This window comes from Mizuhopecten yessoensis, unplaced genomic scaffold (assembly GCF_002113885.1).
Source record: "Mizuhopecten yessoensis strain PY_sf001 unplaced genomic scaffold, ASM211388v2 scaffold11143, whole genome shotgun sequence".
Taxonomy (NCBI): Eukaryota; Metazoa; Mollusca; class Bivalvia; order Pectinida; family Pectinidae; genus Mizuhopecten; species Mizuhopecten yessoensis.
In genome coordinates, this window is record NW_018408901.1 from 1,073,814 (window position 1) to 1,099,527 (window position 25,714).

General features: G+C 36.5%; 1 protein-coding gene across 1 annotated transcript in view; it reads right to left on the reverse strand.

The window, feature by feature from the left end:
- The window catches only part of LOC110466728 (glutamate receptor 4-like), a 105,676-nt gene that overhangs the window by 29,476 nt on the left and 50,486 nt on the right, over positions 1 to 25,714 (reverse strand). Inside the window, exon 2 of the mRNA XM_021523443.1 lies at positions 24,837 to 24,983. Within this exon, the coding sequence (XP_021379118.1) occupies positions 24,837 to 24,983 (147 nt within the window). The remainder of the gene's footprint in view (positions 1 to 24,836; positions 24,984 to 25,714) is intronic.

Genomic DNA, 25,714 nt, shown 5'->3' on the forward strand with positions numbered 1-25,714 from the left:
ACCTTCACTGTGGAACGTTTGAGAAACCATGGCTTGTCCTTAACCACTTGAACCTAAAGGAAAGGCTTTTTAGCCGAGTGCGTAACAAACGACTACGTACATTGTGCACGGTTGTAGCCTTAGGAAAAGAAGTCCACTTAAGACAATAACCCAGCCACTGAGATTTGCACTTTAATTTACTTTAGTTTGTGTTCTGAATGTTTACACATAATATCCCCAATGTTTAATTTAATATTTGAATAAAGGGACCCCATGGGAATAATTGATTTACCATATTCAAACAGCCAAAGCCTCTAACGAGCCAATTGATTGATCAACATAATATAAAAGTAAACAGGGTCGGAACATTAGTGTCTCCTAATGATGGTTTATGTACAGTCTGTACTAAAGAGTCTCTGGTTTCTTCCCTTGACACATGGGACATATACAATTACTTCACTGATTATCCACCGAAGAGACCTCCCAATTATGTCTGGCAGCAACTAACTTCACAATTTTCAATGCCTATAACCAAAAAGGCCTTATGAAATGGCCATGAAGTCTGCCTCAGTAGATGCTTGCCAGGAATAGCTGACCCACATGGTGAATCACAGCCTTGACGTCGGGCGTGAAACACAACGTGAATACCAATTTATTACTATTCTTCCTATGTACATACAAAAGGATTACTTCACCGCTTCGACAATACTGATAGGAATAAGAACGACAAGGAACAGTAACAATTCTTGTTGTCTCTTTTTAAATGTTTTTAAAAAAATCTGTGTTATATGGAACAGTACCAGTAGAACAGTAACAATTCTTGTGGTCTATTTTTATGTGTATTTATAGTTTTGTTTGTGTGGGATTTATGTCTTCGCTTTTAACATCTAAGGTCATATACATACGGATGCCCTGGGAGATAATAAAAAGGAAGAGTGGGGATGGAAGGAAAATGAAATATATCCCAAGTGTTGTAATTGTGGCAGTATATTATATCTTGTTTCTTCAATATCCCCTACATTTTGTAAGCTGAAGACACGAAGAAAAAATCTAAATCTGCAGGGGTCCAGAAAGTTATTTTGTGTTTTAAAGACTAAAGGGTTTTACTTGAAAAACAATATTTTAAATAATAAATTAAGAAAAGAAAGAGTTTGAAACATTTTGTTGCTATATGCGTCCAACTTCTGATGCAAAAATTAGATTTGTTTTCCAAAAGAAACGGTGTTTTTTATAGGAATATATGTATATTTACAACACTTTACGTCAGGAAAAAAATATTCCGCAATCTATTTTTTTTCAAACTTTTCTTGCTGGATTCCGATATGTATATTGAACGACAATATCGTATGCTTGTGAATGAATAAATATTCATTTGGCCATGCAACTGTTTTTTCTTTCTCACTCAAAATTATACAGCTCGTTAAAATTAGCGATATGCAGAATGCTAGTAATATGCAATCAATTTGCGATTTAAAATATAACACGAATCTTTCATAAACTCTCTATATATATGTCATTGAATTACACTTTTCTATTTTCTCCTACAAAAATAACACCTAAATAGAGTTCCTATCTTAAACGTGTTTTTGTAATGGAAAATAATGATTTCTGGCTTAAACCATCAATGATTTTACACCAAAAGTGGCAGCTGTGTGCCCATACAACCAAATATCCTGATTCAATGTCGTTGTAAATGTCCAATAACGTGCACTTTGGGTCAATTTGATGAGACATGTATCGATCGTTCAATTCATTACTCTATACCTCTGTACTGGTACTTCCGCTACTTCTTGCCTTCAGTTAGTTTAGCTTAACACATTTTCAAATCAACTGTCACTAATTAGTATTCCCCGCTTTATCTTCAATTCTAAAATTTGATATTGTAGCAAATATCACCCCTGTCGTTAACGTTTATTATTCTATCGTAAAGCTTTATAACCGTGTTGTTGATTTTGATATATGAGATTTCAGTCAAGTTGATAATGCGTTATACTTATACTAGTAAGCGAACATCTTCATCTACAATTAGGTGCTTTCAGTCTCATCAGCTTGAAGGAAAGATAACATTGATTTCTTTATCAACAATATCCTTAAAAGCACAAGACAATAGTACACATTAGCAAACTCCACAGAGGAAACGAAAGACAACTAATTTCATTTAAATGTTTTGTCAAAAAATTGAATTTTTAAACATTCATGTATGGTTTTTTAAGCAAACACATCTTTCTCTTACTAGGTCCTGATGCTAAGCATAGAGGACAGTAATCAGCGTCTGATGTGTCGTTAACACTTCCTAGGCCAGTCTAACCGACGCCCTCTTTCTTATCCAGCAAAAAAACAGTGTCACACTAAGATTAAGTCGCAATCAAAATAAGCATAACGTCTTAAGAGAAAAAGACCGGGAACCAGAGGATATTACAAAAAGAGAAATATCAAGTTAGCTTTAATCGGTCGAAACGAAAGCCAACGAAAATACCGTGACCACGAGAGATTGCACGATGTTACGTTAAAGGATCCCTGTCCCAGTGTACTGCAGTTTTTCTTATGCACAGTTACCTCACTTAACTTCCGTTTGGATTTTACTGTAGCACAATTGGGCCCGGTCACCTCCGTTGGCGAAGTAGATCAGTCGCTAAAAGCAGTAGTATAATAGTCTGAAGTCCTGGGTTCGAATCCCAGTCCAGCCCTGCTAAAGTTTAACAATCAGAACATTATTGTTGATTAGATTTTGTTTATATTATTTTCATTATTTGTTCATAAAAGCCCAACAAGGTATGGCTTTCTTTTTTAAGTACTGATTTCTCAAAGCTATTGTCATGGCGGAAAAAAACCTGTTTCCAATACTTTGTTACATTTTTGCCAGCGGTACGAGGATGTTCAAGCTAAATATAACAGCAGTCATCTTCGAAGAGTACTTTGTAGGTTTTTTGAAATCTTATAAAGCACACTGTTTCAATTGTATTTACCTACCAAGGCATTTGCTGGTGAATGGTAATGTTCAGTTGAGATAACTTTCTTAATATGCCACTGTGGGGCTGTTTACATGTATATCTAGCACTTTCAACATCCATCCGCAATGCGTTTTCCCATTATTTTAGGTTAGAATAAATCACGCTATGTAATACATCATTGTTTCTTTTATATCTGATTTAAATAAAGTCGCGCCCTCTCCATTCGTTTGATTGTTAAAGCAATGTTTAACCGTTTTTCACTTTTTCCTCATTTAACTCTAATTGCTGAATCATCAAGTTATGTAAAGTTTAATGTGAAAATATTTCTCTTTTTATTACCACTTAAGAAAACAGTCCGAATGTCATTTACTTATCGGAAATAAGGGATACAGTTTTTAAACGACTTGCTTTTTGATGTCATTGGAACATTAAGCTAGAGTAATAAAAAAATTAAGGCTTGCAAAAATCGGTCGACTATGTCGTTCACAATTTAAAAGAAAAACCGAGGAATCAATCGAAGTGGTAAAAACTCTTGGTAAGATATCGCCAGCAATCAACCCATAGGAAATCAATACAACACGAAAAGCTGTATCTGCCGTTTTAGATAGCACGAGTTTGATGTGCGGAAGAATGCATGGTGGATTTAACGTAGCGCACACATTTGAAGTTTACATCCGCCATGAAACAAGTGTTACATAGTGTGTGTAACGTCATATGAAAGCTATTATAAATTAAATACAATTGGTTTGGATATATCTTTTATGAGTGCTTTATCATGCTTATACCGGATTGTTCAGTTTATTGTCCGAACCGAGCCGAACGAGAACTTTGACGTGAACAATATTTGAATGACGTAAGATGATCAAAGTTTCATTGTTATACATGTATTTGATCAATTCATATTTGCAGGTTCGGGGATTGAATAGGCCCGCTATATGTCGTAAGAGAATAATGAGCCCCCCCCCCTGTATAATCGGGGGTTTTCTTCTCTGTCTTCTACTTAGGGGACATTAAAGAGCCTCATTGCTGGTTGTTGCTTCGTAGACACCCGTCGTTAAATTACCTTAGATATTGTAGGGACGTTTAACCCAAATGAAATTGATCACATTCGTTCAGTCAATAAGTAGTTCAAGATACTTCGGCAGCACAACGTTGTATATTTTCACTATGTGAAATGCGAAGCTTGTTTTGCATAGCTTGAATATTAGAAGTGCCACTTCATTACGTTTTACTAAGTATGTGATAAAAAACGTGTTACCAGCATCAAAGTTGGATTGATAGAAGACGCTAGCACGAACACCTCTTTCTCTAACTTTATTCACCGACTTACACAACAATGAAAGTTTACGGAGCTTTCATCCACTAAGTATCGACTTGGGTAGATCAAAAAGATTAATAACTGTCTGGATATACTAAAAGCGTTAAAGATAATAGAGTAAAATGTTATATCAAGTAATGTATAACACGACACCTAAGAGGTGGTTGACGAAGATTGGGGATGGCGTATCAAAACAAATATAAAGTGTTATTAATAACGGAAATCCTTACAGAGTCACACAACTTGGTGCAACAACACATATCTATGACATTGTTGTAGGCGTAAGGTATTAGTCTAACACGACTCCAGGCCTAAGAATGATACATACTGTAAAACTTTGTAAAACATAAAATCGGTGAATGGTATCTAAGCTATAGAGAAAGTCACAAAGACGATGTTGTCTTTGCCCGTCTAAGGATTGGTCATTCATTCACTACTCATTCTTATATATTAAAACACGAAGACCAGCATCGATGCATAGCATGTAATGGATAATTTACTGTAAGACGCTTCAGCCAGCAGGATAATTCTTGTTTAAGGAACAGTTAGTTTCTCTTCATTTCTTCAAAATATGATATGCATTAACCGTTTATACCTTTTTCGGACCTGGTGGCCTCTTCTGTGTTGGTGATGGTGAAGCGTTTAAATTAAATACCATTGATAAGTTCGGGGAGGGAAAGAATAAACCTGCTGTTCCGGGAGGGAAAATATACGTTGCTGTTCGAGGAGGGAACTAATAAACCTGCTGTTCTGGGAGGGAAACATATACCTGCTGTATCTTATGTGGGGCCCTATGCAGAATCAGGGGTTTCCATGTTTTCGTTTTCTTACGGGACAACAATGGAACCAAAATGAAACTGCAATCCCCGGTAACTTGGGATCTTACCATTCTTTCTTCACTTTTACCTTAGACATTCACATTTATTTCTGCTGTTCCTTAAGGATCCCTGTCCCACTGCACTGTGATTTTTCCTATATACTGNGGTCATTTAAGGACGGCCTCCCCTGTGTGCAAGATGCATGCGTGTAGTGTATGTGTGTGTATTTTGGGAGGCTGCGATATGTTCGTGTTTGTCTCCTTGTGATAGCGCGGAACTGATGCCGACTTTATAGTTCTACCTCACTGAAACATACTGCCCAAACAAACAAACTCATATATGTTCCGCAAGGTATGGTGTTCTGTTCAGAAACCGAAACTATAGTCACAGAAGAAGACATCACTTTCAAATACTTAGTATAAGTCTTTGGCAGTGGTACGGGGATCATTAACTCTATAAGCTCTGACAGTTCCAGATGTAACGGACTTATATCAATCAGACTCAATATGTTATCTGTTTTGCATTAATCGTATTAAAGCCGGCTTATCTTATCTTACAAGATATCAAACACACAATTTATGATACAATGATTGAATGAAGATTCATTATTCATCTATAAGGTCACGACCATTGTGATTTATCCTTTTCGTCAGCAATGAAATTGTGTAGCGCAGAAAAGTATTTACAGCTCAGAAAACACTTAACAGTATTCCAGAGCCTGCATACAATGCTCACATCCCAGAACATATGGTTTCATAGACTCTTTTTTTGTGAAGATTCATAATGTTTTCCTTTCAAAGCTGTTAGCGACCAAAACAAATCTGCTGCACCAATTGCAACAGTTAGGATATTTACAGTTCTCTCTACATCTAACTACCTTTCCATTCCTAGCGCCTTACTTGGCAATACCTCACATTTGGATTTAATGTTGAGTGATTGCACAGGTGCCGAAGGCAATAGGTTCTGTCCCCAGGCTGGGAAATACCAAAGTCCGAAAAAATGTAGTTGTAATTCCCTGCTTAACGCTCAACATCTCGGTAAATGGCAACAACTGGTTCATCCGTTGTCAGTAAACTGTGACCGTGCAGAATGCTGTGGTGGGTGTCTTCAGCATGGTTTATCAGTGAGATAGCACTATAAAGTCGTCATGAGATCCGCGCTATCACAGGGAGGCAATTGCACAAATATATCCTGTCTCCAGCACACATACACACATGCATGCAATCATAATACACACGGAGGCACGTCCTTAAATGACATTAGGCGTTAATAAGACCAAACCAACAATCGTTTTAATTTATATGAGTTAATCTGTGATTGAGATTTGGAAATAATGTAAATAATGCACACACAAAAATATCCCTTAACGAAGCTATTGAAAGTCGCAACACTTTTTACGGGTAGAGGAAAAAACTTGAATTACTACTAAAAAACAGGATTGTTTAAAATAATTGCATCGAATATCTAGGTTATAGAGGTTATAGTGATGTCGCAATCATTGCAGTACTAAACCGAAATTAAGATATTTAATCCTTCTCGCATCGAGCTCTGTTTGCTGTTTGTTCAGCCTCCACTCCCAATGTATCTGGCTGATTATTGTCAATCATGTAAATTAAACAAAATGCATTTAGTAAAATCTAATTTAATGACTTCGATGCAAAGGATCACGCAACCCCGTATTCAACAAACTTAATTTATTTCCTGAAAATCGAGTTTAAATGATTCAGATTTAATCCTGGATGTAAAAGGACGTGCAAGGAACGGGCAGCACGCTATGTCATTATTCAGAACATAGGGGAACCGAAATTCTCATTACACGTCTTAAAGAGGGTTAACACGTTAGAAAATGTAGGAACGCTAAAAAAAGACGTTTACATTTACATTTTTGCCTTTAAAAAATGAAGAAAAGTAAAAGTTAATACTTTCAATTAATTTGGTGAGAAATTTGTAACTTAAAGCATTGGTATTAAAGCCTTTTCACAACGACCAACCTCTGAATACAAATCTGCAACAAATTGCCATTTTCAATTACAATCCAGACCAGATTCAACTGTTCTTTTTTTTTAAAAGTTAGCCCGAAGGAAAATCCGTCCTCGTAGACATCTTGCTTGCCCATCTGTGGTCGTGGCACGCGCTGCACATGTCGATGACAATTTAAATAAGGTATATCAGATGAGATGTACCCTACGTCTATTCCCTGGTCACATTTTCGAATCAGACAACATCAACGTTCCCATAAGAAAAGATAAGGACGATTTCATTAAAGAAAAGGTAATTTGCGTATAATTTTTCTCTGTGTGATCGATGCTTAAATTTAAGTGCTACCATACAGGTTAAACATGCCTTACATAGGAACACAGGATTTGAATAAGGTTTGCCATCTTCAGAGCGTGAGATGGATATTAAATATAGGCTTATAGTTCTGTTCTTTGTCGATACAAATCTTTGTCGTACAAACGAAAAAAACTTAAATCAGAAATCTGCTTAACTGTCAGCTGATCAGATGAAATCTAAAGAACGCATTTTAATAAAAAAAATATCGTTTATTCGAATAGTCATTAGAGTTTTCTTATAAACGAAATAGAAGGTCTCAAGTAAGCTCGACATATTGCTTCCTTGAAATTAGGGAAAACCATTATTAATTGACCAGGCAGAAAAAACAATAACAACAACTGCAGGCACGCGTTAAAAAAGCGAAGACACAAAAAAACGAAGAAAACAAGACTTATGTTCTTTTCAAAATCTTCGATGACCAAATATGTAAAATTGTTTGTTAAGTGTTAACAACCACTCAACACAGTGTCAATTTGGGCTTAAATCGTCAATTCGAAACTCAAAAGACTTAACATATGTCAAAAGCATATTTTTCAAAAGGACAGAGGATATCAATAACATTCCACCTACCAAGAACACACAACACAAAGACGACATAAAACAGAACCCATGTCATTTTAACGACATTGACACAGCTAAGGTTATATAACGAGGCGCAAAAGTGGAGCTCCCTGCAAAATGAGGAATTGTCTTCTATGTCTGTAGAATCAGAGCGAACATTCAGGGAAAAAATATGCAGTTCAATTGCAACAATGTGGATATATATCTTTACCCTTATTCGTTTATATTCGTTCTTTTCAGTGGTGTCTCCCTAGGGCACGAGCAATCGCAAGGTTGTTAAATCATGAAACAGCACACCAACATACCCTGTCTCCTGCATACACACACGCAGGCACGCATACTCTACACACATGGAAGCAGGTCGCTAAATGACCTTAGCTATTAATAGGACGTTCAACAAAATTAAACCAAACAAACCAGCTAAGGTCATATAAAGTAGTGCCGCATGCGGCAATTCTCTGCGGACTAGAATATTGTTTTATATCTTCTGATTATGAAAGAAAACCCTACCTGTAACCTCCATTGCAACAGTTAGGATCTTTATCATTGTTTTTCTTTCGTATCTACCTGTAACCCTCAGCAGTGTCACCCTAGGCCTTTAGCAATTGCATTGACTTTAAATACTGAACAAAACATGTTATTTCAGCACAGGTTTGGTTTGTATAATTTTAAGTCATCGCAGCAGGTAAAGTCATATAAAAGTGACGAAAATAGGGCTCCCTGCGGAATCTTAACTTGTTCTTTGTCTTTTATTTGGGGGAACTGGAATAAACTGAAGATAATAATCTTCCTCCCTTGCTACACACATGGGACTGGTTTCTGTCTTTCCTTTGTTACATACTCAATCCTATCGGCAGTATCTCACTAGGCCTTTAGCTGATTCAATGTCGTGTAATTCTAAACAACTCGAAAGAAAACCTACGTTGTCGGTTCCGGTTTAGTTTGTATAGTTTTAAGACCTTGCAACAGGTAAGATCATCTAAAGAACTGACAGAGGTTGGACTCCCTGTGGAATCATCTTAACACTACTTAAAAAACGTGCGCTTCCATTGCGGATCTGTATCGTTACTTTCCTACCTATTAACTATATCTCACAGTATCTCACGAGGTCTCTTTCGGGGCGATGTCGCTAAATCATGTACAAAACGGAGTGAAAAACGGTTATTCCAATATAAGTTTGATTTGTTTCGTGTTAAGTCCTTACAACAGGTAAGTAAAGCAAGGATTAAATTAAAATGCCACCCCACTGGGGACACTCCGTCTGGAGACAGACTCGCGAGAAATCTAACTCTGTCGCATTGTTCTTACACCGCGAAAACCCATCCTTTCTGTTAAAAATGAATGTCAAGCAAAGCGAGGTACGTAGAAATTTCACACACTATGTCGACTCGGTTAAAGGAGAGAACCCATAGCAATCCTCGCTTGGACAAACCCTAACCATTAAAAGGGCTACATGATTGCATCATCATAAAGTTATGAACACAGAAGGGAAACATCAAATGTATGCCTTTCATAGTCATAGTATGATAGATGGGACAGCTTATAATTCCTGTCATTAATTTTCTTATTGTTTGAGAGAACTTCTAATCCACGTTCTAATATAATTTATCAAAGCAAGTTTCTTGCACTGTGTTGTACAGTTGTGGGATCGCACAAAGTTACACAATGTGCGATGTGTGCACGGTGTGCGAACGAAAAATAATCTGGACGATTATTGCGTGCACATTTTTGCGGACGATGGACGAACGTTGTGCGATGACAATCGTGGTTGGTGTAAATTGAGAAATGGCTTAACATTATATACGTTTTCGTGATGAAACATTTAGGTTGATTTTTAAGTATGCCTATTTATTCAAGCTACATATATAAGCTGATCTTAAATTTACAAATGGTGTTTTGGTGTTTTTTAAACGACCCAACTCGACACATGTAAAGTTATAACACCTAATGACACGGTCCTATATACAGGTAAACTAAGCCACTTTGTACATGGACCGTAGTTTTCCCTACCCGGGGCACTTGCGTTTTTCGTCAAGGTGTGTAAATCTAGGTGAAGAGGAACTATAGACCAAAACGAATGCAAATAAAAAGATACGCCCAGTTGTGTTTTCATAACAGTCATACGGTATCATATACAGTGTATCGACTCTCTATGTCAGGCACAGGACGTCAGGTAACACTCCGGTCACTCATCGAAATGTTATTTAATTTACCTGTTGTGTTACCTGGAAGCCCAACCCATTCTTGATAGTGTAACGGTCACTGTTATACTGTAACATGCATTTAAAATTGAACATAGTCTTGATTAATATGATGAAAAATGTATAAAAACAATGTTCCTTATTCCATACGAGCATTCCGGATTCTTTTTCATTCCGTAATATTGATGAACCAATTGTAACAAATCGCATATTTGTTCGGAGAGAAGCGCACAACGGGACGAATGATTGTTAAATCGCACTGTTGTGCGCACGACATGCTGACGGTGTTTGCACGATGTATGTACGATGTGCACTCGCTATTTTTGGTGCGTTGTACGGTCACGCAACTGTAAAATGTGAGATTGCAAACATGATTTCGATAAAAACAACTTTTGTAGACAAGACTTAAGTTGGGCCTGACCTTCTTTTTATGTCTTGATCAAGATTTTTCTAAAATACAAAATGTATTCATTTTAAAACAATTTTGAACACAACTTTTTTTTAAATTATATTTAACACTCTTGTTGCCTATATTGAAGGGCGTAACATATTTTAATGTGGGATAAAACTAGAGTATCCGGAGAACATTCATGTGGTCCGACACGTGACGCAATTTTTTCCCTGTCAAATTGGGAATCTAACCCAGGGCGACCTGGTGACAGTTGAAAGCACCATCTAATGTATCACCCGACAGCCCATAGAAAATGTTTTACTGCTCGTGGTGAAAACTCCGTGAGGTGTCCAGTTTGTAAAATCTTATACAGTAATGACCACAATATCCTAAACTTCAGTATAACCGTACTCGGGAAGGATACTATGACCATTTACTTTGGTTTAATACAGGAAACAGACTTTTTAAGAGACGCGATTCACTGGTGTCACTAGCTTATGAACTCGACTATACTTTCTAGGAATGACGTTATCTCCGAACACTCTTCTGATGCGATGTTTACCTTTTCGTTGGGAAAATTAAGTAGTTATGTTTTCAGAGTAATTAGTGTGATTAGTGATATCTTTTTAGTTCATGGAGTCGAAGCACTCAACCCCTAGCTTTACAGACACGTCACTAATGAGTAGGTGTCTATTCTGGAAATGTCTACTCATGTGCCAAGGCATTTGTGGGGTCAATCACAAAGTAGAAAAGTCAATAAATCTGTCCTGTCCATACACAAGCCCTTTACTACACCCTTAGCTCTTACTATATCATTCTCCTTCCGAGAACTAGCTTGCTTACATTGATTGATGTAATCAACTATTTTTGCATTGTATTTTGTATTTACTTAGGTACTACCCTCTTGGCGCACTGTCACTCGTCAGGACAGTAAGACTATAATATTTGCCAAGACGTCATGCTATAATTCAGGTGTGCTTGATATGAAAACATTGTTCCCCACAATAAATCCGTACTAGATTTTACAAATCTGCGTAAAATTGGTTAGTACATGTACCATAAAGTTTGATTTTTAACATTCTTTCTTTATTTAAATCTGACAATATTCGCCGTGTTCAGATAAAGCTAAATAAATAAATATACAAAATTTGATCAAGCACCCTAGTTAGTTAACATAAGTCACTCTAAAGCGCTCCACAGTACATAGATATACAATTTTATACAATTAGCATATACATTAATCAATACAATATTGAAGAATTCGCAGGAGCTGCCTTATCATGCGCTAACTACTAGTCATATGCCACCTTGCTAATATCTCCCTATGTGTGTTCTGTTTGTAGTGGGACCGTGAATCCAACGGTATCATTTATAGTGTCACATCACTTGAATGCTACAGCACCGATACCGGAACGTCCACCCCAGACCATTTTATATTCCACCGGGGTTGTTGGAGTTATAGGGGCAGGAGAAAAACAACTTTCTATTACACCTGAGATTGGTGAATGGCATCCTAGCTACAGAGAGAGGCGCCGAGACGAGGTTGTCCTTGCCGGTCTTCGGATGGGTCATTCATACATTACCCATTGTTATTTACTTAAACGTGATGTCCAGCCTCAATGAATAGCGTATCAGGAACCATTTACAGTAAAACACACTAACTATTTGAGCATAATTGCAGACAACTAATTCTGACGCAAACAATTATATTTGCTTGCAATCCTGTTTAGCAATTATATAAAAAGACCAACACTCTGGGTTGAATTAACTTAAATGTATTTTAATAGGAATAGATAAAAATAAGAATCAATGAAAAAACAAAGGCATTAATGATTTGCAATGCATTAGTTATATTCAAATGTCTTGTATGTTTTACTTCAATAACAAATCATTTTGATCTATTCATGAATTCAACTCACTGCAAACGCCCATACTAAATAAATACTTAATTTTATATTTTGCACAAAAATGACCTATTGGTCCCCTACAACTCTGGCTGAATGTTTGAATACATGGATTCGTGTTGCCTGAATTAACAACACTAACTGACATACAACTTATTAGGTGGAACACATGGATCGATAATTGACAGTTTCGACTGTGCCTAAAATATAGTTTTTATTCCCTGCTTAACGTTCAGCATTTAAGAATGGCAACAACTGGTTCACCCGTTGTCAGTATAATGTGACCCGGCGCGTTGCTGGGTGCTGGGTGCCTTCAACATGGTATTTCAGATTTCAGTGAGGTAGCACTACAAAGTTGACATAACAAAGAGGCTAACACACCAACATACCCTGACGCTTGTACACACATGCAAGCACGCATACACGACACTCATGGAGGCACGTCCTTGAATAATCTAAGCTGTTGGTTTGACGTTCAACAAAACAGAGCCAAATCGAAACAAAAGCCTAAAATATAGGATATTCGAGTAGAAATGACTTACACCTTAAAAGATGAACGGAAGACACACAGAGGAGATAACGCATGTAAGATACACAGAGTGCCAAAAATACAAATATCTAGGATTAATCATTAATGCTAGGGCCAACAATTTTGAATTCCTCATTATTCTAAACTACTTTTCAATTAAATGTTGTTTCATGATCCTATTTAGAATTCGCAAAACAAAGGTTTGGTTTCATTTGGTTTAATGTCCTATAAACATCTTAGTTAATTAAATGACGTATCTCCATGTATGCTACATCATGTATGTATGGGTGGTTGTGTATATTGTGAAAAATAGATTCGGCTATTTTTCATATTACTTAGAGAACCGACATCATATTACTGATGATAATATTACGTCTACTTAATATCACAGAAGTGGTATAATTTCACAATTTGAAATTAGTGTGATTATTTAGTTACAAAATTAATGGGTTTGATTTCTAGTCTATAATCATGATGGAATACATCACCAGCATGGCTTTATGAAGGACTCACACAACTAAATAATTTACTAAATGTTATTACCAAACATTTTAGCTAATAACTTTAATATTTGAAGTTCGAGACTAGTGACAACTGTCTAGATTCATAAATACATACCTTGCAAAGGCTACAAAATGACTTTTTTGGTAGGTTAAGTGGTTGAGTGTCACAGCGCCAAGAAGTTGACAACCGGAAGTTTACAAGCAAAACCGGTGACCCAAAACAGAAACGCCCCCAGACATGGAAACATATCAAAAGTATAAATTTTTCAAAAGTTAAATACCTGAACATTTTATTTATCTAACAATCTGTCATCAGTTCCTTATTAAACAACTTTAGTGGCCCAGTATGAAACACTTGCTGATTGGCTGATTTAGTTGTGTGATTCCTATAAAAACCAGATTATAAAACGCGGAATTCGTCTTTCAACCATTATATGTTTGTAGCTTTATGTTTATGACTTGCAACGGCATTGTATGATAACAGTTTAAATTTAAATATCTGGATGCAGCATGTAAAATGATCGAGAAAAGAAATGCTGATTGATACACTGCTCTGCACCAAACAAGACCATCGTTAGGAAACCAGTGTTTGGCAGTCAGATCAAAGGATCGGACTTCCGTGTACAATCACTGTAATTGATGATTCGCACACCCCGGTCGACCGTCTCTGTCTATAATTAACTGATACGGCCTCTCAAAATCGATTTTATCTATTCCCGACTGATGATCCTTTGAGTATATAAACATAACTTGTTATAACGTTCCTTACCATCATAGTTATGATGAATAGGCTAGCCCCGATTAGTGCTAGTGCGACGGGCTGCCTGCGCTGGCCAGCATGCTGACCAACAGGAGTCAAAGGTAAAGAAGAATTCAGCTGAAATTGACAACGTTCTCGAGCGAAATTGATTCCTAATGAAATAGAGAACGAACTTGATTGCAATACGCGTAAATGAAAATCGACAAATTCCCGGTTTATTTATGACCAGTGCTGCCTTAAATCTGAAAAATTGGCTTGATGCACAACCTGACCTACAAAAACAATGACACATGTATTCGATTTTTATATTGCTTGTGTTAATGTTTTGATGTGAACTTCTAAAAAGTGCATCCACCAAACAGTCATGATATGGAATTATTAAACTCTTTAAGCCGTATAATGACTGGTACGTGCTACCGTAACATGAACAAAATATGTGCCTAATTCACGACCCAATCTACAAAGCCAATAAAAGTCGCATTCAATTATAATCACGTATGGACAAAATTATAACTTTTCACACAAACACTTGCAAGGATTGTGAAGTACATCAGAGTAAACAAATGCTACTATTTTACACAACTTCTCAAGCCGTAAGGTATTGTACCAAATTTCCTTTTTATAAAGGAATACGGTCATTGTACTGATGCTACATTTGTATCAGTTTGAGTTGTAGCACTCTACAAATGGAACCCTGACGTAAACACTGACTTGCACATTATCCAATGATGTGTCTCGGATTACACGCCGTAATAGTGAACACCTGCAGTTTTAGAAAATTAACTGACTCATTGTATCCTGGTCAAATGAGGCAATCGGGGACATTGAGAAGATCAAAAAAAGTTTGCTACCCCTATTTAAACTACTTTGTCCTCTAACCTTTTTTTCGTTTCAAATATTTTCTTTATGGTTATTTCCCTAGGTACCCTCTGATAATCTGTTTTTAGGAATAGTGTGATGGGGCGAGCTGTAAAGGTAGCGTGTCTGAGTTATGATTAGTTTGATTGCTGTGGCTCTATCATGTTATTTCAGTGTCGTGAACCTTATGAGGATTTGATACCACATCAACCCAAAAATTTAAGAAATAGTAATTACAAAGCAATTTTTTCGGCCCCTGCTATTTGTTGGCGGTCACAACGTGCTGCTAATGGCCGGCCCTCTCCGCTTTTGATGCTCTGGCTAATTAATTTTTTGACATATTTTCTCTCTAATTAAACCTTATACAAAGTTTAGTCCGAGAATAATTCGAATGAGTTGATGTTGAAGGGTTTCAAATTCAATGTTATTGTTACGTGTAAGATTCATAAAAACTGTTAATCCATTAAATAACATCACACCCGCAATTTTATTATTTGACTGATCAAACTGAATGCAAAGATCAGTATTGGGAATGATTTTAAACGATTTTTTAAAATTTAATAAGCAAATTCAAGCTCTCCACTACTATCCATAAAAACATTAAACTGTGACACTTGTTTTCATGAGAGCAGCAATTTTAATTTATACAAAAACATATAACTGCTCGAAGTGTTAGAATAGTCGCAATACATTTATTTAGATGCATGTACATGCCATGTCTAATAAGCAATACAAATTAGAAGAACCCATGGTATGTAAGAAGACTCGTTGAAGTCTTCTCTGGCGGTCATCAGGAAACAAGTCCCCCCAACGCCCTCCCCCTCCCCCACAAAACCTTAAGAGATCAAATGCAGTTGTAATATTTTGTTATTTCTCGCCATAGCTGTAAACAGTGGGGATATTGGATTCCAGAACCTGGCAAACACACAATGTTTCTTGTGTAATATTGTGTTATATCTGATAAGACGTATTCAATATATCCTGCCAACGTTTCCTCTTATCTCAATGTTAAATGTGTCTGTATATATAATTTAGTAGAATTTATTATAGAAAATATCTAAGATAAATATCTAAGAAAAACTATCACCCCTGCAGCGCACACTTTAGAACGTATTTAAAAGAATGCTGGTACATGTACATGTGTACCGTAGTCGGCCTACTGTGCATCATCACAAGGAAGCCTTCCTTACTTCAAGGATATGCTTGCTACATGTAGTAATTAAGATAAAAGAAAAATATGTAAATACTATGATAACCTTCATTCGAGGAGAAAATATTAAGCTTAAATAGAAATAGATCAAGTTTGATTGGATTTACCGTCCTATTAACAGCTAAGATGTGCCGCATTGTGTGCTAGTAATGTATGATTGAGGCGGAATGTTTGTGTATGGCCTCTTTGAGGACGGAGAGTGAAATACCAAGTATATTAATGAGGAGGTTATAGTTGCATTTCCTTTTCGCCAAGATGGTTTGGTTTGGTTTTATTTAGTTTGACGTCCTATTTTCATCTAAGGTCATTTGCGGATGTGCCTCCATGTGTATAGTGCATGCGTGCTTGCGCGCGCGTGTGTGTGTGTGTGTGTGTGTGTGTGTGTGCAGGAGGCAGGGTATGTTGGTGTATTTGCCTCCTTGTAATAGCGCGGATCTTATGCAGACTTTATAGTGCAATTTCACTGAAATACCATGCCTAAGGCACCCAGGATAGCATTCCAGATAATTTACAGTAATGCTATTAATTGCTTTAACCAACAGGAGATAATAAGGAGGTCGTGTTTAAACTTGATCAGTTTCAAACTACCTGTAATCACACATATGACGTATATACGATCAGAAACCGGGTTTACATCTTCCAACATTATTTTTCCTTTAATTCTTTCCATACCATATTTGCCCTTTTTGACTCCTGTGTACTGTTCTTTCTAGACCTTCCCATTTATACCTTTATTGTTTTAATTGTCAAACGAATGCATAGGGTATGATAGCATAGAGGTAGGTACATGGTGTGATATTTTAGTAAGGTAACCCTACAGGTTTGGGGAAATAATAGGCCTGCTCTATACGACTGATTGTTACCGTACGATGCAACTAATGTGGGAGCCCATGAAGAGTCGGGAGTCTTATTCCGAGTCTTCTGCTTAGTGGAAAATAGATAACCTTAAATGACATGCTGCCCCCATTGCAACATTTAGCATCTATATCTTTTTTGTTCTTACTTCCCTACTTTTCCTTTTCGGCTGGTGTCTCCCTAGGCACTCGTATTCATAATTATGATCTTGCGATGACGTTAACCCACATACAAACAAAACAAAGCAGTAAGGTTAATCCATCAATGCGTTTCTTTCTTAGCTGGAGTACACGTGAACAGTGTCGTCCTATCAGATACAATGTCATAACTCAAAGAGAAAGGGGAAGTCCACAGCTGAATCTTACATCATTCAAGAGTGTGTCCTTTCAGCGGTTGTGTCGCATGATGCTTGACTGTTTTATAAAAGGCAGGCACAGAAACAAGCACGTCTTGATCATTAGATATTCCCTTACTGACACAAACACCCTCCATGATGGCACATTTGTAGCCTGTTTGGACCACTGAGTGAACACTAAAATATGGTATTTTAATACATATTGTTATTTTTTCTATTTTTGTTATCGTTAAAGTACAAATAGCATATTTGTATTGTACAGTAAAAATCATCACTTGTTTTGTTGGGAAAAAACTAACATTAGTCGAGTCTGTACTTGCTTAAGATCACACGAATTACACCTTACAGTTTTTTAAAAAACACTCTACAGTAGGGCTTATGAAAAACTTTACAAGGACAATCAACATCGGGGCAAATATAGAGATTCATTCTTTAAAACATGAGGGCACACAGACATTAACTACCTGTGTTTACAAATGAAATCTACATCAGGACACGTGCTACTTTTTTTCGTAAGGACACTCTATATGTTAAATTTTCACTCGATTTATGTGACTGTATACGTAGGTCAGACTTGTTAATCTTTTCTGACTATGTATTCGTCCTCGAGTATATAACACTCGGAGTATTTTCAAATTGTTTACACGAGCGTTTCTCATTAACACCGAGTGTATTGGTAAAGATTTTCAGAAACACTCCCAGCGTATGGACGATGATTAAGATCAATACACAACGTCTCAGACTAGGTAGCTTTCTGTGCCGAATCCATTTCTGAGATTCATATTTTACAAGGTGACATTTCTGTCTAGGTTGATCAGGTGTATCACCAGTTCGTTTTGAGTAGAAGGTGATTTGGTGGAATGATGCGCTGGGTGTCTTCGGCATTGTATTTCGGTGAGGAAGCACTCGAAAGTAGGCATCAGAATTTCCAAGGAGGTAATAAACCGCCTCCAGCACATTTGCATACATAACACATCTCCTTTGAATTGCTCTACGTATTATTGGGTCGCTAAAACCATCAAACCCAAACTAAATATATTCATTCTATGTTTGTTTAGTAGTAAAAGTGAACTTGTGCCGTGAGGCAACCATGACCGTCAATGGCTTTTAAAATGAAAAAAAATATAGAAGTGTTGCAAGTGTAGAAAGCCTCCATGTAGCAAAATCTTCGAAAACAAAATTGCCTGGAACAACGGATATATACACAACATAGCATGAGAAACATCCTAGAACTTGATTGTACGTTACTGAGTAGCAAACATAACGTGTGTATTAAACAATATCTCTAGCAAACGCTTTGTTTATTTGTTTATTAATCGAGTTGTATTCGTTAGTTTTCAACATTTTGTTATCCGAATTTCCCCATTTTGCATTGCAACTACGAAAATGATCATCTTAAACTATCTTAGACGATTACCCATCATAAACTTGTCAGAAAGGTATGCCCATAACCGTTTACAATGAATCACTATGCCACAAATATCTCTATCTCGTGATTGTGCTATTAGCTATGATCAACTTTCTCCCATCAAGCGTAGCCTATTTGACGTCCATTACAAGTAGCGTAACCGTAGCGTTTACTGCGGGAGATAAATGGACTAGTTACAGTAGGGACATTAGGAGAACCCTAATATGTTCTGCCCTAGTTCTCTGTGTACTTAAAGGCGTTTTCATTAATTTAATCTATAACTAGGCGATTTCTGAAAGATGACCATACATCTTAAAATATCTAGTTATTTCTTGACCACGAGTACAGATGAATGTTCACTGTCATAGCAAGCCTCGATTAAGCGTCATAAAATAGGCGATACGTTTATCATCAGTATTTGTTAAATGAAAACGGACAATCCCACGGCACGACTAAACACATCACTGAAATAAAATGTCATTGATAAATACAGAACGCTATTAGAATTACTATACAAAAATGAATCAAACGGCCTGAACTTCGAACCACATTGACCTTACATTATATAAACATCTTTATTGTCAAATATTTTGTGATTTAATGCGTTGATTCCAAACAATGGCGTGATATTTACTATAATGTATTATCGATGAAACGCTTCTTTAGTACAGTTTTTGTGCAATCAGCATATTACTATTTGCCCTGAATTGATATTTACAATAAGTATATACTTGACAACATATTTGTTTGCTTTTGATATTTTGTCGTTTTTACACCTGTTGACAACTCGCCATGTTGATGGGCCGTAAACCAATACATGTAGCCCATTTTTGCATGCTTTGTGCTAACGTGAAATCTCTATATAAAAAGTAGCACTAAATGAATGCAGACATATAGACTGTTACAGATTTATCGATTTAAGTTGATTATCTTTTCAGCTCAGCTTCATATCCTCCGCCTAGAGTTTGAAGCAGATATTGGGTCAGTAACTAAAATTCTACCCGAAACTACGAGTAAAAGGGCGATGATTTAAGGATGCAATAAGTATAAGTGAGTTATGTAACTCGATGATCTCTTAATACACGCGTTTCACACTCTTTTGTAAATCGAAGCGCGTCCTTAGCTCGTTCAATGTGAATTGTTGAGCGCAGACTTACGAGAGAAAAAACATGTTTCGTTCTCCGGCAAACTGTTCATCAATATGTCTAACCCTTTAGAATCATGGTCAAGCATGTGTTTTATGTTGATACGATTTCACCTAGATACCGTAAAGCTCTTGAATAAATTCTATTGTTGGGTATTTCGCACATTTTGCTGCAACGATGGCAGAGCAAAACCTTCTTTCAGTCTTACACAGTGCACAACAATACAAAAGAAGCCAAACTTCACGCAGACAGTGTTAGAAACTCTCTGTCTTCCAATTCGATATTGACCCATTAAGGATGATGTCTGAATTTGCCCACTGTTAATTCTGCATATCAGTGTAGAACCATATGGATTGTGAGCTGTGAACGTTATCAAAAAGGAATAACAACCATAGTGAAACTAAGCGTTAAAATAAATAAAAGAGATCAAAAATATCAAATGATTGCAAATAATAAAATATAAATCACAAATAAACTTAATCAAATACATTTTGCATAGCTCGTATTACAGAATTTGCCCCAAAATAAGAACAAAACAACATATTCCAGAATATACTTGTGGTACAATGTGTATTTAACAACGAAACTTAGTTTTAATACATTATACGTCTAAAAAAAACTTACTATTAAAAAAAATAATTCCTTTTTTTGTGTTATAGTAATCTATACAGATTTTAAAAAGATGTCTCTTGCTGCTAATGTGTACGAAAATCACAACGTTCATGTCAACGATAATTAAGTTTTACATATTTTATGTAATTGCTAACAGCAAAACAATTACATTAGTGAAGTTATTTTTCTTGCTGAATGGAACTTGAATTGATATTAATTTGTTTTCAACGCAACTTTTCTTGATGAGCTTTAAAGTACACTCTTAAATAGTTTTTTTATGATTCAATGGAGTGGGTCATTGCTGTTTGTACTTTTCGGAAGAAAACATAATGGTTACATTTCTAGAATTTAACGTTTTGATAACAGCCAAGGTAATGGAAACACGTGCCTCCATGTGATTTTTGTTTGTTTTTGTTTTTGTATTGTTTAACGGACAATCTGCAATGCGAGTCATTAAGTTAAGGTCAACAGTACTGTATAAAGAGACATTCACGAAAATAAACACATCAAACCAAAACTTAATAGCTTAAAACATGTAAAGGATAAAAGACACCAATCAATATCGAACAAATTGACTACACAGAAACTGTATCAAAAAAACATTTCATAGACGGTACATCATAAAATCTGTCACGCATTTGTTTGAAATCAGCACATTCAATCATAAAGTGTTTGGTTCGGTTTGGTTTAGTATACAGTTAAAGTATGGTTTTGAGGGATAAAGCAAGTTTCTGGTTCCTCGCGACCAGGGCTATTGCCCGAGGAGAAGCCTTCAGTAAGACAGAATTCTTATTTTTAACAGCATAAAAATAAACAATTGAAGACTACAGTACAACACTATCACTTGGCAAGAGTGGGGTCGCTGTCTTAATTTGGAGCCCCGCATTCCTCGACGCTGATTGGTTGATTATTCGATCAAGCCACACCCATCCTCTGAACTAATTATCTAGGTCTTAGTTCTCCCAACTAACGCACCCTTTTTAGGAGCTATTTCACTAATGTGAGGATTTCAGGGAAATGGCCAATTATATGATATATCCTTCATATTGTGTAAAATAAGTAAGGTTGATAATATTGTTTAACGTCCTATCAACAGCTATGGTTATTTAAAGACGGCCTCCCCTGTTTGCAAGATGCATGCGTGTAGTGTTTGCGTGTGTGTTTTGGGATGCTGTGATATGTTCGTGTTTGTCTTCTTGTGATAGCGTAGAACTGATGCCGACTTTATAGTGCTACATCACTGACACATACTGCCGAAGACACCCAGCAGTACACCCCACCCGGTCACGTTATACTGACAACGGGCGAACCAGTCGTCCCACACCTAAATTGCTGAGCGTTAAGCAGAAGTAGAAACTACCATTTTAACGACTCTGGTATATCTCGTCAAGAAAGCAGAACCCAGTCTTCCTCACAGTGGCGAACGCTCAACTAAAGGCCAAACGTGAGGCATTTTGTAGGGAGACGTTAGAAAGGAGAAAGTCGTTTAAAAAGAAGAGAAAAGAGAAGATCCCAAATTTAGTCGCCTCTTACAATCATGCAATGGGAGCAGCTGGTACAATTCTTACGCCCTACCTGCAGGGACTAATATTTCAACTACAAGGTCACATCAAACCTCGGGGACTTTTCACACCCAAACAATTCCGCATTTTCCATAGCAAGATGATTAAAATGAAAGCAGATCAGGGAAAAAACTGAACATAATCAATTGGATGAACTAGGAAGCTTCTCTCCTTCTGGGAAGAGATTGTAAAAAGCTATAAACATATAAAATGACACAGGGGTTTGTATGTGTGTAAATCCATTTATGTATATAATGTGTGTATTGTCAACCGAAAACCTATAAGGACCAAATAAATGACGTCAAAAGTCTTAGAAGTACACATGGCTTTTGAGATATGGTCGTTTTCATGTAACATTATCCATTCAACATCACCTGGGATTGAGTATTTGACCTTCTAGCAGCACATCTATGTCACTTATTTTTTTCCCTTTCGGTCATCAGCAACTCCCAATAGGTCATTACAGAGTCATATTGTACAAACAAGGTCGTTTTAATGCAAATAGAAATTCTGCGTTACTTGATGTATTCATCTCTCATTTAAGAACACAGACAAACCTCTAAATCATAACTGTCTGTATAAGACCTTTGTTAAACAGCAGCACACTGACGAAAAGTTCAACCATACTGTGTCGTACGTGCAAATCATTAATATCTTTTCGAAGACCATCGTACGCAGCAATTAACGTAAATATAAATTTGCATTATTTGCAGTTCTTGAGTAACAAAAGTACACCTTGTCAGTGCATTTATTTTCTCATGAATATATCAGGTTATTAGTAACGTTGGCTTTAGGAGGCGTCGCAGGGGACATACAAATACAGATTTTGTTTCAATTTTTTCTTTGCTGAAAATATCATGTCACCATTATCAGACAACTGTTCTTTGGAACGTCCAATCAAAGAAGAAAACGAAAGCCAGCACGTCAGAAGACACGGTAGTCAAGTGGTAGGACGCCGAGCTCGTGACTGAAGGGTTGCGGGTTCAAATCCCTTTATGCCACCCTGTTGTATCTTTGAACAGGATACGTTACTCCGCTTGTTCCAGTCTACTCAAATGAGTACATGGTTAGGCAGTGCTTGAATTTTTGAATACTAGCTGTGACTGCGTAATGGGAGTTGAGATAGATGCCTGTATATGCTGGATGCAAATAATGACGAGTTGTTTGCGAACCGCTTTGAGTCGACCTACAACCTAAGTTGTGATAAAGCGGTGTATAAGAATCTCGAATATAATTATTTATTATATTAGTACAGCCACAAGGTTAAGCAGGCTTCACAGAGTGGTAACAGTATAAAGTTGGCATCAGATCCGCGCTATCACAAAGAGGCAAATACACCAACATACCCAGTCTCCGCAACAAACACATGGAGGCACGTCCTAAAATGACATAGGTTTTCGCCCCTGGAAGCCGAGAAGGCTAATAATGATATGTTGTTCATTTTATTTGAACAAAACTGTATCAATTTTTACTAATACGGAAGGAAGTGTCATGTTGTCGTATTAAGGTGTCATCCCATATATAGGATCTTGGTGAACTCGCCATAAATGAACACCCTCTGATGTTGTGAAAAATGTTACCCCTTTAATGACCAGTCTTTCTATCCATTAGGTGCTTTCTTGTTATACACTCTATCGGAACATCATTTTATACATATGTATGAGATTTGTTTTGCATTAAATGCTGTATACAACATTATTTATGTGGGATATCACTTGTCGCATTGATCTGGGATGAGAATCACTTGCTAACTTGAATCGACCACGATATTAACTAACAGATTATTTTCAAATTCTTTCAATCTCAAATTTCCAGTATTTCAATGACATATTTAGACATATAGAGCGATACAAAGCACACCGGCGGACTCATCTTAAAATAAGGCATCGTATTTGACGTTATAAGCATTGCTTTTGTATGAGTGAGGGCGCACATTGTCTCGTACCAACAGGATTATGTTACAAGATTCAGAGAATATCGATATCATATGATTTATAAACCAAAAGATGCGTCCTTTTATTTGTTCAAAGTACGTTCCGGAGAACAGTATTCTTTTCACACCTTTTTGTATATGTATCTAAACAACTACTTAATGCTCATCTAGTTTGGTATCAGTAGAAGATTATAAAGTGAGGTACTGAACGTTAAGTTAATACAGGCGATTGTTTTTTTTTATGACAAATGCATTTCGTACATTGACCAAATATAATTGCAAATTAAACTTCAAACCAAAACATATAATGACCACTTAAAACGATTCCGTTTTAAATATTAAATTCCCTTTTGGTAACGAATTTGGTTGGTTTTACTTTATTGAACGTCATCTTAACAGCTGAGGTCATGTAATGAATTTCAATGAGATAGCACCATAAAGTTGGCATTAGATCCGAGGCAAGTACGCCGGCACACATACACACACGTACACTTACACAATACACATGGATGCACGTCCTTAATTGACCTTAGCTGTTAAAAGGTCGGTAACCAAAATATTCAATCAAACCTAATCAAATCGATCAAATCATGTTCCTATACAACATTTAAAGGTTCATAAATCAGCATGCAAAGTGTGATAAACTTACTTGTATAACTCAGCTGAAATATGTCCCGAATATCCGTGACTTTTCGGAATGCATAAATTTTAAATTTGTATTTTGTCGCATTGGCAGTTTCCATACCATAGGAAAATGCTCTTTCCAATTCCGGAGAATTCTCATCAAATATGGCACCTGCAAGGTAGAAAAAAAGAAAAACATCTTATCAAAACTTGTCAATAGAAAACGAAAAATGAACTATTTTTACAATGAATAGTAACCGTGACCTTGGCCCTTTGAAATACGAACTTATTCTTATCATTCTCACATCTGATATTTGTGTACAGTTTGATCAAAACCTTTGATGAAATGGGGTTGAAAAAGTTATGACACTGAATTGGGACTGGACGCGATGCGACGGGAGGGGACAAGAACAACACTTTTACCTTTTTAAAATGGCGGTGGCATAAAGATATATACTGCCACAAAAAGCTTAGCAAATGTTCACTAGAAAGTATCTGTTTGCTAAATTTGTTTACTTTATAATATATGCTATATGCTGATCAGCAAATTACCTGTTGTTTTTTTTTATCTTAAAACCAGGAACGTTAATTCTTAGCCTGTTTTACTTAAGATAAGTCGTTAACGAGATCTTTTATGGTGTTTATTTTTTAGATAAAAATAAAAAATACATATTTATAGATATGTTGTGCTTGTAATGATGCTGAAGTGTATTTTGTCCATGTCTGTTGCTAGTATGGCTCTTGTTGTCCTTGTCATTTGATACTGGTTTACTTTGTCCTTAGTAGGCTCTTTGTTCGTTACATGTCAGGAAAATGTTATCTGATGTAATACCGTGCTGGGTGCCTTCAGCAGGGATTGCAATGCGAGAGCACTCTAAAGTCACCATCAGATATGTGCTACTA